The 15,436-nt window shown below is 41.0% G+C and overlaps 1 protein-coding gene across 2 annotated transcripts in view; it reads left to right on the forward strand.

Annotated features, from left to right (window-relative positions):
- Positions 1-7,724: 7,724 nt before the first annotated feature.
- TM7SF3 (transmembrane 7 superfamily member 3) overlaps positions 7,725-15,436 on the forward strand; it is a 38,364-nt gene continuing 30,652 nt past the window's right edge. For both annotated transcript variants that reach the window (XM_045873725.3, XM_064591478.1), the window contains exon 1: positions 7,725-7,993. In XM_045873725.3, the coding sequence (XP_045729681.1) occupies positions 7,903-7,993 (91 nt within the window). In that variant the 5' untranslated portion in view covers positions 7,725-7,902. The remainder of the gene's footprint in view (positions 7,994-15,436) is intronic.

Below are 15,436 nucleotides of genomic sequence, written 5' to 3' on the forward strand. Positions count from 1 at the left end.
AAAGTTAAAGCCTGGGACAGTGTGGCAAGAAATGAGTCTGGATCAGCAAATGACTAGTTTGTGGACTTTGGACAAACTCATCTCATATACCCTTCTTCTCTGGGTGATTATTCCTGATTACCCTACTGGGGTTGGGGGAAGGTGGGGGAATTATCCACTGAAAACTCAGCTTGTCAGATTTACCCCAACGCTAGCTGGGAAGCTCTACTTCTGCTTCACCACTCCTTCCCCTTAATCCCCAATCTGCATATCTGCTGAGACCTAATTAGAAACCTCTCCAGGTGAGGCACCCCCCCATAATGGGATTAATGAGCGGTAACTCTAATTTGTTTTAATCGTAATATGGGGTAATCTTGTGACTGTCTCTTCCCATCCTCAGTTGAGAGTATACCTTATTGAATGCTTGCCACCTACCAAGAATGTGTTAGGTGCTGGGTTTGCAAAGGTGAATAACCCAGGGGTTCATTGGGAGAAGGGCTTTGCAGTTCCAAGAATGAAATGGGTTGGGCCTAGACTAGGGTGTTGACTCTGATAAGAGAAGAAGAAAGGCTCGTTTTGAAGGAAATGTTAGCATGGGTTGGTGCCCGGTTAGATACAGAGGGATGAATGAGAGAGAATACTGTTTTGCTGCCTGACTGAAGAGAACTTGGGCACCTGGGGGAGAGGAGCCACTTGACAAATCATGTTATGACACAGCTTTTGTCCTGTCATTATCTTCTTACAGGTTTTCAGTAGCTCCACTGAGACCTCAGGCTGGTGTACAGCCATTTCTGCCTGGTTTTTAAGGGTCACAATAATCTGTCTCCAGAGAACAGATCCAGCCATCTCTCTCAATAATATTCTGAGTGAAATCAGATTTTTCATCCATGATCCCTGAACCCTTGGTTTTCCTGAGCTTCTTAAGACCCTTCTGGCCATGGACACCTTTAAGAATGAGATGAAAGCTATGGACCCTTTCCCCAGACCAGGCTCAAAATTTTTCATACATTTTTAAGGGGTTTATGAATCTTCTGAAGCTGTGGACTTCAGGGAAAAACCCACCTGCCAAAAACAGTCTTCTTGTGTCTAGCTCAGGATTTCTCAGCAGCAGCACTATTGACATTTTAAGCTGGATTCTTCTTCTTTTTTTTTTCTGGAGTGCTATCCTGTGCCTTATAGAATGTTTAGCGTCATCACTGTCCTCTACCCATGAAGTGACAATGGCAAACTCCCCTTCCAGTGGTGACAATACAAAATATCTCCAGATATTCCCAAATGTCTCCTGCAGGGCAAAATTGCTCCCATTTGGGAACCACTTGTCTAGCTCTTTCCTCATTCTTTACCTTTATGCAACTAATTGCTTTGCTGCTATTTCTTTACTCTTTTACAGTTTTACCTTTTTTCATGTAAATTCTATGAATTCCTGGAGTCCACATGGACCACTCCTTTTCCCTTTTATGATTTTGACACTTTTCATATGCTTTTTCACTTGCTGTTCTTGCATCCCCAACTGGATTATATGGTTTGAAGAGCAGAAACCCAGTATTACATATCTCTTAAACACATAATTTTGGTAAGTATGTTCTTTTGAACTTCATATTATTTTTTAAAGTTTATTTACTGATTTTTGAGGTAATTTCTACACCCACTGTGGGGCTGGTACTCACAACCCCAAGATCAAGAGTCACTCAGTCCAACTGAGCCAGCCAGGCACCTCTACACTTCATATTATCAAAAGTTTCAAACATATACAAAAATAGAATCATAAGGTGGTAACTCATGTATTCATCACCCACCTTCAATTATCAACTCATAGCTAATCTTGTGGTAAGTACTTTGATTTTTTAAAAATCTGTAGTGACTCCTTATTTAAAAAAAAAATCATTAACAATTCTTCAACTTAGTATTCTAGACTCTTAACTACCTTTATTGCCTACTCAGGCACAATTTATTAAACATCTAAAACATTCCAAGCACTGGGCTGAAATACTATAAATAAGCATTTGCTATACTAGACTCCCTTTGTTCCCTTGTTGACCATCCACTCACCTTATTTTAAACATTTCATTTTTTTAATAAAACCCTTCCTGAAACCCTACTGTAAGTTAATTGCTCCCAATCTGGGGCACCTGGGTGGCTCAGTCATTAAGCGTCTGCCTTCCGCTCAGGTCATGGTCCCGGGGTCCTGGGATGGAGCCCCTGCATTGGGCTCCCTGCTCAGCGGGAAGCCTGCTTCTCCCTCTCCCCCTGCTGTGTTCCCTCTCTCGCGGTCTCTCTCTGTCAAAAAATAAATAAAATCTCAAAAAAAAAAAAAAAAAGACCTAGTGTAAGTTCGGAAAATGCTTTAACCAAGGGCCTCTGATTGCTCTGAGGGAAGAAGGCTATCTTAGCTACTCAATTAAGTCATAGGATTTAATAGGCAGTGACTCTGGTGCCATGTTGTGAAGTTAATATCTCCAGAACACAGCATAACTTTATCATATTTTAAAGAGAAAGATTTATGATTATCTAGGAAGACTCCATCTAGATTCAGGGCTCTCTTCCAATTAATCTGTCAGTCTTGTGGATTCTTTTGCCCAGAGGAATCTAAGAGCTTAGTTTGTTTTCTTCTCCCCCTTTTTTGGGGGGGCACAAGGGGGGAACAACTTATTGAATCATACACAGTATAGTTTTTTTAATGTCTACATCACCTGTCATCTAATCATATGTAGGAGACTTAGTGTATTCTGTTTGGAAACAGATCCTGTGTATTATATTTGTAGATGTTGTGTTACCAAGCATAAAGAAGTATTTTTCAGATAGTAGTCCCAATAATATTATTTACACGTTGGGACCTGGGATTGTTAGGGGTTCTTAGTACTTGAGTTGTTCTAGTAAGCCAAGATAAACTTTATGTCTCTAAAGTCTTTTATAATTTTCTCTAGACTTTCAATTTTTTTTTTTAATATTCTTCAGAGCACAATGAGGGGCACCTGGGTGGCTCAGTCATCAAGCATCTGCCTTTGGCTCAGGTCATGGTCCCAGGGTCCTGGCATTGCACCCCACATCTGGCTCCCTGTTCAGCGGGAAGCCTACTTCGCCCTCTCCCACTCCCCCTGCTTGTGTTCCCTCTCTTGCTGTGTCTCTCTCTGTCCAATAAATAAATAAAATCTTTAAAAAAAAAGCTTTAAAAAAATTGCTCCCAATCTTCACAATTGTTCCTTATACTTTTGTTACTGCACTTAGCATATTGAGATGTAATTATTCATACATGACTAATTCCCTCACTACCATGAGGTGCTTGTGGGCAAAAAACATTTTAATTTTCTCCATATTTCCAATACCTAGCACCTAGCATTTAGTCTGGCACATAGAAGCCAATGAATGCATATTTGTGGACCCAATGAATACATTTTCTATCATAATGATTTTCATATAATAATTACTAAGTAAACATTTTTTGGATTTAATTTAGTAAACACAGTCAAAATAATGTAACCCACAGGAACAAAAGAGTTAAAAAAAATACAGAGCAAAGGTGAGATTAGAGTGGGATAGGATAAATGGGCAAATTTCACAGAGTGCCTTTCTTGCCTTTCCCCTAGAGTCCTGTCCTCATCTCTATCCAAGGTCTTGGGTTTTATAAAATATCTAGGATAGGTTGCTTGTCTTTCTTCCTTCCTTTTCTAGATTTTAGGCAGACTTTAAGGCTCTAGTTATCTATATCTTCGATTTGGGATCTTCTCAGTTTTTGCATTTCCTTTCTTTCTTTCTTTTTTTTTGTTTAAGAATTTATTTATTTGAGAAAGAGCGTGAGTGAGCACAAGCTGGGGGGGTGGCAGAGGCAGAGGGAGAAGCAGACTCCCTGATGAGCAGGTAGCCCAATGTGGGGACTGGATCCCAGGACTCTGGGATCATGACCTGAGCTGAAGGCAGACGCTGAACAGACTGAGCCACCCAGGTGCCCCTGCATTTCCTTTCAATTCATAGGAATGACAAACTCATCTGCAAAGCTGCTGAGCGCATTTGCTTCACAGGTTGCCAGTGGAACTCTGACATGAGCAAGGAACCTCAGCCAATATTCTTCCCAAGCTGTCACAGTATTTCAGAGCCAAAGTACTAAAGCCCTCTTCTGACTGCTGACACATCTGTCATCAGCTGTCCTCTGCAGCAAAGGGAACTGCAATACAGAGGTATGGAGGAGAGACAGTAGGGTGAGTTCAGGAAACTGAAATTAAATAGTGTGGTCAGCATAGGGGAATTGAGTTTAGTTGCAGCAGGAACCTGGAGAGGTGGACAGGGGCTACATCATGAAAACCATTGTGTCATACTCAGGAGGGTGGACTGTTATCCTGAATGCTTTTATAAGAAAATCTTTAAAACTATACATATCTTTTAAAAATTAATGTTTTATTCAAAAGCAATACATATTCAATGTTGAATTTTTACAAAGTACAGAAATGTGGAACAAAAATCATTCTTGGGGCACCTGGGTGGCTCAGTCGGTTAAGGATCTGACTCTTGATCTCAGCTCAGGTCTTGATCTCAGGGTCATGAGTTCAAGCTCCCCATTGAAATTAATTATTAAAGATTTTAAAAATTAAAAAATAATCATTGTTAATCCAATCACCCAGAGATAACTATTTTAAACATATTGATATTTTTTCAACTTCTCTATGTGTATAAACATGAATAAAATGACAAGATAAAGCTCATACTACATATATATTTGCTTTGTAACTTGCCTTTTTATAGACACTTCACAATCAGTTGCTTTCTAAAACATAATTTTTGAAGTGCTACACAGTATTCTATTATATAGATGCATCACGGGTTATTTAATCAATTCCTTATTGCTGGGCATTTAGATTGCGTTTTGTTGCTCTAACACCTTGATGAAGGGGTACCTGTGTGGCTCAGTCAGTTAAGTGTCCTACTCTTGATTTTGGCTCAGGTCGTGATCTCAGGATTGTGGAATCGGGCCTCACGGGGGTGCTCTGTGCTCAGTGTGGAGTCTGTCCCTTTCCCTTTGCTCCTCACACCACTTGTGCTCTCTCCGTCAAATAAATAATAAATAAATAAAATCTTTAATACCCTGATAGTTTTTGCACTAATTTTATACAGATATCTAATGCTTGTACATATATACATTCTTAAATCTCAAAGTGGAATTATCATACCAAAGGTATGAATATTTTTAAGATTTTTGATGCAGATTATGCTATAAAAAGTTGTGTCAACTTCATTCCCACTGGTCCTATCTTAGAATGTCTACTTCTCAGTTCTTGTACCCACACTGGATATTCTTCTAAAATATTTATGTCTGAGGTCTTTTTTTATTTAAAGATTTTTGTTTTTGGGGTGCCTGGGTGGCTTAGTCGGTTAAGCGTCTGCTTTCAGCTCAGGTCATGATCCTGGGGTCCTGGGATGAAGCCTGTGTTGGGCTCTCTGCTCAGCGGGGAGCCTGCTTCTCCCTCTCCCTCTGCCTGCCGCTCCCCCTGCTTGTGCTCTCGCTCTCTGTCAAATAAATAAATAAAATCTTAAAAATTTTTTTTTGTTTTAAATTTCTTTATTTTGAGAGAGAGGGTGCACATGCACAAGTCAGGGGAGGGGCAGGGCAGAGGGAGAGAGAATCTCGGTAGAACCTGAGGCAGGGCTTGATCTCACGACCCCAATATCATGACCTGAGCTGAAATCAAAAGCCGGAAGCTTGACCGACTGAGCTACCCAGGCACCTCCTCAGTGTCTTAATTTGATTTTTGTTGTTTTTGTTACTAGTGAGTTTGAATGTTTTTCATTTATTGGCCATTTGTATTTCTTTTTTTTGGTCATTAACTTGGCTTTTATTTTTTAAAGCTTTATTTATGTATTTTAGAGAGAAAGAGCATGAGCAGGAGGGGCAGAGGGAGAGGGAGAGAGAATCTTAAGCAGACTCTGCACTGAGTGCGGAGCCCTTGGCAGGGTGGATCTCACCACCCTGAGATCACGACTGGAGCTGAAACCAATAGTCATTCACTCATGGGACTGGGCCACCCAGGTGCCCCTCGACTTTTCATATTGCTGTTGGTGTTTTTTGACTTTCATACAATTTAAATTTTTAAGAAGCCAAATCTATCGATCTTGTCCTTTATGGTTTCCTCCTTTTTTTTTTTTTTTGCTTAGGAAGTTCCTCCCCTGAATGCTTCTAACCATTTCCTGCTTGTCGCTTCCAGATTCAAATAGATTTTTGCTTAAATGAACTGTTTTAAAAGGAGGTTCCTTCCATTTTGAGATCAAGTTTTGTTTGTTTGTTTTTTAAGCATTTATTTCAGGTCACCTGGGTGGCTCAGTTGGTTATTACGCATCTGACTTCTGCTCATGTCCTATCTTGCCATCCTGGGATCAGCCCCGCCTCTGGCTCCCAGCTCATTTGGGAGTCTACTTCTCCCTCTCCCTCTGCCCCTCCCCCTGCTTACTCTGTCTCTCAAACAAAGTCTGAAAAAAATAAGAAGCATGTATTTCTTCTCTCTTATGGTTTTTTTTTTTTTTTAAGATTTTATTTATTTATTTGAGAGAGAGCACATGAGAGGGGGGAGGGTCAGAGGGAGAAGCAGACTCCCTGCCGAGCAGGGAGCCCGATGCGGGACTCGATCCCGGGACTCCAGGATCATGACCTGAGCCGAAGGCAGTCGCCCAACCAACTGAGCCACCCAGGCGCCCTCTCTTATGGTTTTAATGAATACTTTGGGATTTCATTTGCTTAGGGTGAGATAGAGTTCTAACCCTCCTCCCCAGTAGGGTGCAGTTAATCAGTTATCAAACAGTTTATTAACTCTATCCATTGATTCAAATGCTACCCTTATTATAACCACTCTTATCATCATCCTGGGATTTCATCTACTGAGAGTTACAGGAATGAGGACATGTGGGACTGTGAACAAGCACCATTAGGGATAGACAGTGCTACCAGAGGTGTGAACCTTTGGACCAGGCAGAGGGAAAACAGGAAAAGAGTTGTGCCTGTTTAGACTAGGGCGATTGCTACAAGTTTGTAGTTTAGTAGTGGAATAACCCAAAATGTATTTTTCAAGATAGTTGCTCATTAAAATATCTAAATGAAAGTTTAAAGAGCAGGCAAAAGAAAACAGAGCAATCTTCCCCCCAAATAATTGAGTCTATAATATCTAATTCCACAATTACCTCACGAGCCATCTGTCACATGGACTGCTGTCCTTTACACAGCCCTCAGGTATAAAATTTGAGAGAGGAACTTGGGTTAAGGTCTGGAGTCTTCTAGGATATCTCGCTTTGAGAAAATGAAACTATTTTAGTATGTGGAGCTCACTACTACAGAACTAGAACTCGCGCCGCACTTTCGTGCTAACATCCGCCCGAGCAGCTAAGGGAAACAACCCACTGTTCGTGGGTTTTGAGTACCGGATTCGCATTCGTCCTTCTTGCAAAGGGCAGTTAAGCCCAGGAACAAGAGCCTGGAGACGTTAGGCCGCAACAGAAAGTTACTTCTTACTCTAACGGTGGTTTTCGTAAGAGGGAAAGATACCGAAGTGGGAAGCACAGGTTACGCCTCAGAGCTTTCCGAGGTCTCCCCTATCCCCACCCCCGCGCGCAGCGTCGCGCGCACTCGGGAGAGCGCAGCGCCCAGCAAAGCCGCCGGGCGCGCGGAGGAGGCGCACGCCGGCCGGAACGCCCCCCTCCGCCTTCGCTCGTGGCGGAGGGAGACCCGCGGCGGTGACGTAAAGGGGGCGGGGAGAGGCGCGGTGTGGGGTTGCGGGGTTTTTGCCGGAACAGGAAACCTCTCGGTGGGGCGCAGGCGTGCGGCTGGCGTCGGACGCCCGCCCTCTGGGGCTGGCAGGTGTGCGGCGTGTGCGCCTCGCAAGGGATGGGACCGGGCGCGAGCGCCCCGGGGTAGCGCGGGCGAGGCTCCGGGGCCCGGCCCGGGCAGCCATGGGACTCCTTCGGCTGCTGGTTCTGGCGGTGCTGGCGTCCGAGCCCCGCATGGCCGGTGGAGCCGAAACCGTCGGGAATTCCAGCGAGGGTAAGGTCAGGGGCGCCTCACTTCTGCAGCCTCAAGTTGGTTTTGCATTTCTTGCAGGGTCGCAGTCCACCTCGGGATCTGTGCATCTCGCAGGGCAGGTGGTAGTTCAGAACCGGCGGGAGTGGATCAGGGTCTTTTCCTGCTGAAGGAAACTCCCATTGCCAAGGAGGCCTCATCGTCAACCGCCTAATTTAGGCCGAGGAAATGGGAAGGGTTAAGTAACTCTCCTGTTCAGACACGTGTTTATCTCCCTAGGGAGCAGCCATGTGTTTGTAGGTTTAACGCATTAAAACACCTCTTTGCTCTCCAGTGGTATATCTGAGACTCGACAGTGAGGCTTGGTGCAGAACTAAGGGCTTTATTAATAATGTTCCTCCAAGCTGCTGCGGTTTTTTACACTCCAAAATCTAGATGCTTTTCAAATTGGTTATGCTCGACGGAGTTTGAAAGGAAAAGTGAACCCAGAATGGGACTTTGGATAGGTCATGTGCTCGGTGTATGCATTTTAGCGGTAGCTCCTGGTTTGTTAATATAAACCATAAAAAAGCACTAATTGTGCTAGGCTGATGATAATCATGTGCTTTTCCCTGAGGTTAATCACATTCTTTTATTTTGAACTTAAGAGACCAGTTGCAGGGGTGCCTGGGTGGTCAGATGGTTAAGCGTCTGCCTTCGGCTCAGGTCATGGTCCCAGGGTGCTGGAATCGAGCCCTGCATCGGGCTCTGCTCAGCGGGAAGCCTGCTTCTCCCTCTCCCCCTGCTCATGCTCTCTCTTTCTCTCTCTATCTCTGTCTCAAATGAATAAATAAAATCTTAAAAAAAAAAAAAAAAGACCAGTTGCAGTTCTGAACCAATGTATTTTCTGAATAACGTGGTTGTGTTCCTAATTGCTCATCTTAGAAAAGCTCTTGTGCAAACTGAATCATAGAATCATTGCACAGGAGTTAAGGGCAAAGCTGAAAAGGGCAGTTATATTTTTGCAGAAAAAATAGCCTTGTTAATAATAGGACACTGACATTTCACTGTGTGCAGTAAGTGCCAGGTGCTTTCCATGGCATTGTTATTTAACCCTCACAACCCTATGAGATAATTACCTTCCTCACTTGGCAGAGGATGAAGCTGGGGCCCTGGATGATGTTCATTACACAGGTGAACAGTTAATAGGGGCACAGGCGATATTTGAACCCAAGTGTGTCTTGCTGCAATTTTAATTTTCATGGTCTTTCCACTTCAACAAAGCTGCCCTCCAATAAGAATATTTTACTTAGTATGGTGCTTTACACTTAATTCTATGAATTGTCATTCCTCAAAATAGTATTATGAGAGAGGTAGTGGTGATGCTATCTCCATTTTATTTTTTAAAAATTTATTTATTTTAGAGCGAGCGCAAGAGGGGAGGGGCAGAGGGAGAGGGAGAGAATCCCAAGCAGACTCTCCTCCCAGCTGATTGAGGAGCCTGATGTCGGGCTGAATCACCCCCCCACCCCACCCTGAGATCATGACCTGAGTGGAAACCAAGAGACACTCAACTGACTTAGCCATCCAGGTGCCCCACTATCTCCATTTTAACAGGTGAAGAATTTGAAAGATTGAGTTTGTACTTGATTAAGGCTTCTGAGTCGGGAGGGCTGTGATCCACATCTTTTCTAGTTCTGTACTTTTGTATTTAATATTATCTTCATTCTTGTTTTACATTCATATCTAGTAATTTACATGGAATTACAGTAGTAATTGGAGTTGAACAGAATGTCACGTGGGCCTTCTAGTATTTGTGTTATTGCTGTTGCTGAATTTAAGGTAGCAGGCCATTGGTGTAGTTCGTTGCAAGTGATCTCTTTTAAAAGTATGTGAAAGGTACTGTGTACATTTGTGTTTCAGCGTTTAGGGCTAGTGAAAATTCATAACATATAAATGAAACATGGGGAGAGGCAGTTGAATGCCGACCAACTTAAGTATCTGAACTGTTTTTTTTGATAGTTCATCTGAAGAGAATTATAAAGACTAAGCTTTCACAGATCTGGAATTTGGTTGTGTCAGAGCACAAACAGGTAAATTTTAGTAAAAAAAAAGATAATTTTAAGGTTCGAGTTTAGGATCTGATTGGGAAAGAAAAGGAAAAGATTAGGATCGGGCAGCTCTTTTTAGAAAGAAATTATTGGAAAGAAAAATGACTCTGGGTAGGAATGGAGGAAGGGTATGAAAAATAGAAGAGAGTGCCTGGCTATGGGTCAGATGGCAAAATATATCTTTGGCAGAAAAAGCAGAGCCATTGTTTTTTAGAAGAGAGCCACAGCCTAAGTGCTCTGTCTCCATGTTAGCCATTTGTCTGCAATATCATTTGATGTGCTGTCTTTTTCCTTCCCACTCACAAAGTCATAAGATCTAATTATGCCTCATAAAGTGAATCCTTTTCCAGATGGCTTAGAGGAGAAGTTCCTTCTCCTTCAGGATGTATTTTGGATACATGTCTCCTTTTGCTATGTCTGTTTTTATGAGTAGAAATCAAATGCATTTTCTGCCAGACTGTACTGTTAAAATCTTGATTTTTAGTACTTTTCCTTGTTGCTCCATGGAAGTCTCTTTCTCATTTTGATGTTTGTGATGGACATGCTGGGCTTGTATAGTCCCCTTCTTTCTACTAGTTTATTCGCAGGGCCATTTTGAATGCCTGACTTCTTTTTTTTTAATTTTTTAAATATTTTATTTATTTGACAGAGAAAGACAGCACAAGCAGGGGGAGCGGCAAGGAGAAGGAGAAGCAGACTCCTTCGCCGAGCAGGGGGCCCGATGCGGGACTCGATCCCGGGACCCTGTGATCATGACCTGAGCCGAAGGCAGTCGCTCAACCAACTGAGCCACCCAGGCGCCCCCCTTTTTTTTTAATAAGGAGATGAGCCTCTGAAATGCTGGAAAGCTAAGGGAAGTTAGTAATGATACTTTATTGTGTAGCATTGGACAGTTTAAAATTTGTTTTCCTGTTTGTTTTATACTTTCAGCAGCCAGATGATGTATATAGTACATCACCTCCATTTCACCATGGGGAAACTGAGGCTCAGAGGAAGTAAATTACTTTCCTGAGGTCATAACATTCAACCATCCTTCCCACCAGACATTTACTATGTGCCATCTATGTGACTGGTACTGTACTAGACACAAGGATGTTAAATATAACAAAGCCCTGCACGGCCAAGAGTCAAACCACAACTGGTTTGATGAATATGCAGTCTTCTATAAAAATTGTGAAATGGCTAATAGACTGCCAGGGTAATACTGCCAAAGGATTTGCACACAGAAGTTAGGTTAAAGTTGACTAAGAATAGGAAAAAATATTTTTATCTTTTCCTAATTCATCAAACACTGTGTTAGGAGTTCTCAGACCTGGCTGAACATTTGAATCACCTGGAGAACTTTTTAAAAAGGCAGATTGTTGAAGAGACAACTAGAAATTGAAATTTAAAAGGAAAAATGAATTTCCACTAGCATCAAGGAACATAGAATATTTAGGGGTTGGGGCACCTGCATGGCTCAGTCGTAGAGAGTCTGCCTTCGGCTCAGGTCATGATCCTCAGCAGGAAGCCTGCTTCTCCCTCTCCCACTCCCCCTGCTTGTGTTCCCTCTCTCGCTGTGTCTCTCTCTGTCAAATAAATAAATAAAATCTTAAAAAAAAAAAAAAAAAGAATAGGGGTAATTATAATGGAATATGTAAAGATCTCTACAGAAAAAAACCATACAACATTCTTGAGATAAATTGAGAAGCCAAATAAGCAGAGGGATATCTCAGATTCATAAATTAGAAAATTTTATGTTTTAAGGATAGCATTTCTCCCTAAATTAATACATTCATTGCCATCCCAATCAGATTCCAGGCAGCTTTTTTTGTGGAAATTGACAGGCTGCTTTTGAAAATATATATGGAGATGAAAAATGGTCAAAATAGTCAAGATGGTCTTGAAGAGAAAGAACAAATTTGGGGCAGAAATGAAGACAATGTAATATTGGTGTTAGGATAGACAAATAGACCACTGGAATACAATTAAGAGCCCAGAAACAGACCAACACATGTGCTCACTTATATGAAAACTGAAATTGCAGAGTAGTAAGGAAATGGTGGTATTTTCAATAAAGGGTATTATGTCAAATCGATATGCATATGGAAACATCAACCTTGACCACCTGCCTTACACCATATATAAAAATCAACTTTAGATTGATTTTAGACTTAAATGTCAAAGGTAAAACAAAGGTCTAGAAGTTAACATGGGGAACATGTCTTCATAATCTTAGAATATGTTGGCAAAGATTGGATTAGAATGACATAGAAAGACTAAGCATAAAAGAAAAACTCAAGAAATTGGACTACATTAAAATTAAAACTTTTTTTTTGAAGATTTTATTTATTTATTTGACAGAGACACAACAAGAGAGGGAACACAAGCAGGGGGAGTGGGAGAGGGAGAAGCAGGCTTCCTGCTGAGCAGGGAGCCTGATGCGGGGCTTGATCCCAGGACCCTGGGATCATGACCCGAGCCGAAGGCAGAAGCTTAACGACTGAGCCACCCAGGTGCCCCAAAATTAAAACTTCTTTTAATCTAAGGTAACAAGAGTGAAAAGATGAGCTACAAGAATGGGAGAAGATATACTGACAGAATGCTCCTATCAATGATGTATAAAGAGCTAAAATTCAATTAGGACAGTCTATTTTTAAAGTGGGCAAGTCTTGAACACAGATCCTTTTACAAAGGAAGTATCCAAATGGTTAATAAACAAAACAAGATGTTCTTAACATCTTTAATAATTAGGGAAATGCAAATTGAAATCACAGTGAGATACTACTATGTACCCAACAGAGACACTGGTGATACCAAGTGTTGGTGAGACATTTGGGCAACCAGAATACTTTTCCACAAGTTGATAGGGGTGTAAATTGGCAAAACCATGTGGGATAACTGTTTGGCAGTATCTACTAAAGCAGAACATAAGTATACCCTATTACCTGATAATTCTATTCTTAGGTTCTACTCAATAGAAATATGTACATATGTGCACCAAAAGACTACAAAAAAATGTTTGGAGTTATTCATAATAACTTCAAATTAGAAGTAATCCAAGTGTTGATTAACAGAAGAATAGATAAGTAAATTGTGGTATATTCCTTTTATGAAGTATACAACAATGAAAATGAGTCAGTCATGATTACTTACAGTAGCTTGGATGAATTTCACACGTATGGTATTGATTTTTAAAAAGCTAGATACAAAAGAATTCATCCTTTATGATTCTACTTAATTAAATTTCGGAAATAGGCAAAGCCCATCTATGGTGTTTGAAGTTAGGATCGTGGTATTTCTGGGCGGGAGGGAAGGCTTAGTGATTGGAAGGGACCACAAGACCTCTAAGATTGTAGAATGCTCTTTCTTTACCTACAGTGTAAACTTCATGCACTTCTCTGTATGTATGTTATTTCAATTAATGTTTTTTAACTGACACTTGTACCCTAACCCCTTGGATTTTTATTTAAGCAGTCTGGATAGGGGCCCAGGCAGCAATAGTTTTTAAAAAGCACCTCCAGATCATTGTAATGTACAGCCAGGAAGGATAACTACTGTATTAGAATGTCCTTCTTTTTAAAGATTTTATTTATTTATTTGAGAGAGAGAGAATGAGAGACAGAGAGCATGAGAGGGAGGAGGGTCAGAGGGAGAAGCAGACTCCCCGCCGAGCAGGGAGCCCGATGCGGGACTCGATCCCGGGACTCCAGGATCATGACCTGAGCCGAAGGCAGTCGCTTAACCAACTGAGCCACCCAGGCGCCCTAGAATTTCCTTCTAATAAGGAAATCTTATGAGTGCTATAGAAAATTTGAAAAATAAATGTGTGAAGAAAAGGAAAAAAATCATTTAAAATACACGCCCAGAGGCACCTGCTTTTAATACTACTTATTTTGTCAGGTGATCAGGTTTTTAAATCATGAATACCGTGTCTCTTTTATTATCTTGCATCTGCCAGGTTCCTGCTACAGATATTTGATTGGGGAAAGAGGATTAGTGAGGCGTCATCCTTCTCATAACTTCTGGAAATCCAGGAAGTAATAAATGAAAGTTGTAGCCAGGTGTTTTTCTTGAATTCAGAAGCAGAGACTGTAACTTAATGTTTTGGTCCTGATCATTATATATTTTCATATGGACTGCTTGTTTTCATTTCTGATTTTCTTAATGAGAACGAGACTTCTTAGGTAGTTTAACCATTTAGGATCAAAGGTGATCTGTTAACACTGTCACGGCAAAAACCTTCTCAAATAGGTTTTACTGCCTGATACGTATGTATGTAGTCATTATTTCTGCACAGTATATTTGCTGTAGGTATTGATTTTCTCTACATTTCTTACCTTTCTATAATAAAGGTTATAGATTATCTGGAAAAATATTACCATTTTAAGGGAAAAGAAAACAAATGATGAAAATGTTGAGAGAGTGTCATCATTTTGTCTAGGGTATGTTCTTATTTTTATAAATTTGAGATGAAGACTTGAGGTAGAATCTGTGTTTTGAGTGCTATCAATAATGGAGGTTTTTTCCAAATTGTGTAGTTTCCGATAAGAGCATCTCACCATCATTATAGAAATTTGATAAACAGTGAAATTTGTAAAGAGAAGAAAAATCCCTTAAAATATACTCGCAGTGATACCTACTTTCAGTACCCCTATTTACCTTATCAGTTGTTTAATAATGTGTTTTAATTTCTGTGGTTCTCTTTCCTTACTGTCTTTTAAAACACTGAAATTTTTGGTTCTCCAAGTATTTCTGAGTTGTGATTTATTTTCACCCCTGTGTGATAGGTTAAGGGAAGGTTAAGAAAAGCTTGACACCAAGACTTAACTAGTTGATAGCTTTATTTATTTATTTAAAGATTTTTTTAATTTATTTATTAGAGAATGAGAGAGAGAGAGCGCGCGCACACAAGAAAGGGAGAGGTCAGAGGGAGAAGCAGACTCCCTGCTGAGCAGGGAGCCCGCTCCCAGGACCCCAGGATCATGACCTGAACCGCAAGCAGATGCTTAACCAACTGAGCCACCCAGGTGCCCCTAGTTGATAGCTTTAATCTCTTCCAGGGCTGTTAAACGTTCTGGGTAGAGTTTTGATTCAAGGCCTGTTTAATGGGGGATAAACATACAGATTATCTGAACAGTTTCTAAGATATACTTACCGGCAAATTAGTGAGAATTACAGAAATCGTGGACAACCTTCACAAATTCATTTGAACCAGTTTTGATCCCAGTACCCAATAGGCAGAACAGGTGGTCCATAAGAACTTCGTAAATATTTGTCAAATAGAGAAAATGGGGAAGAAAAGGGAAAAACTGAAAAAAACCTTAAAGACTGAAAATGTAACTAGAAAAAGCAGATGGTAGATGAGCTGAGTGCTACACCTGAAACTAATATTACA

The sequence above is a fragment of the Mirounga angustirostris genome, unplaced genomic scaffold, assembly GCF_029215605.1.
Source record: "Mirounga angustirostris isolate CCGP_5_RB_7025 unplaced genomic scaffold, mMirAng1.0.hap1 SCAF_5, whole genome shotgun sequence".
In the NCBI taxonomy this organism is placed as follows: Eukaryota; Metazoa; Chordata; class Mammalia; order Carnivora; family Phocidae; genus Mirounga; species Mirounga angustirostris.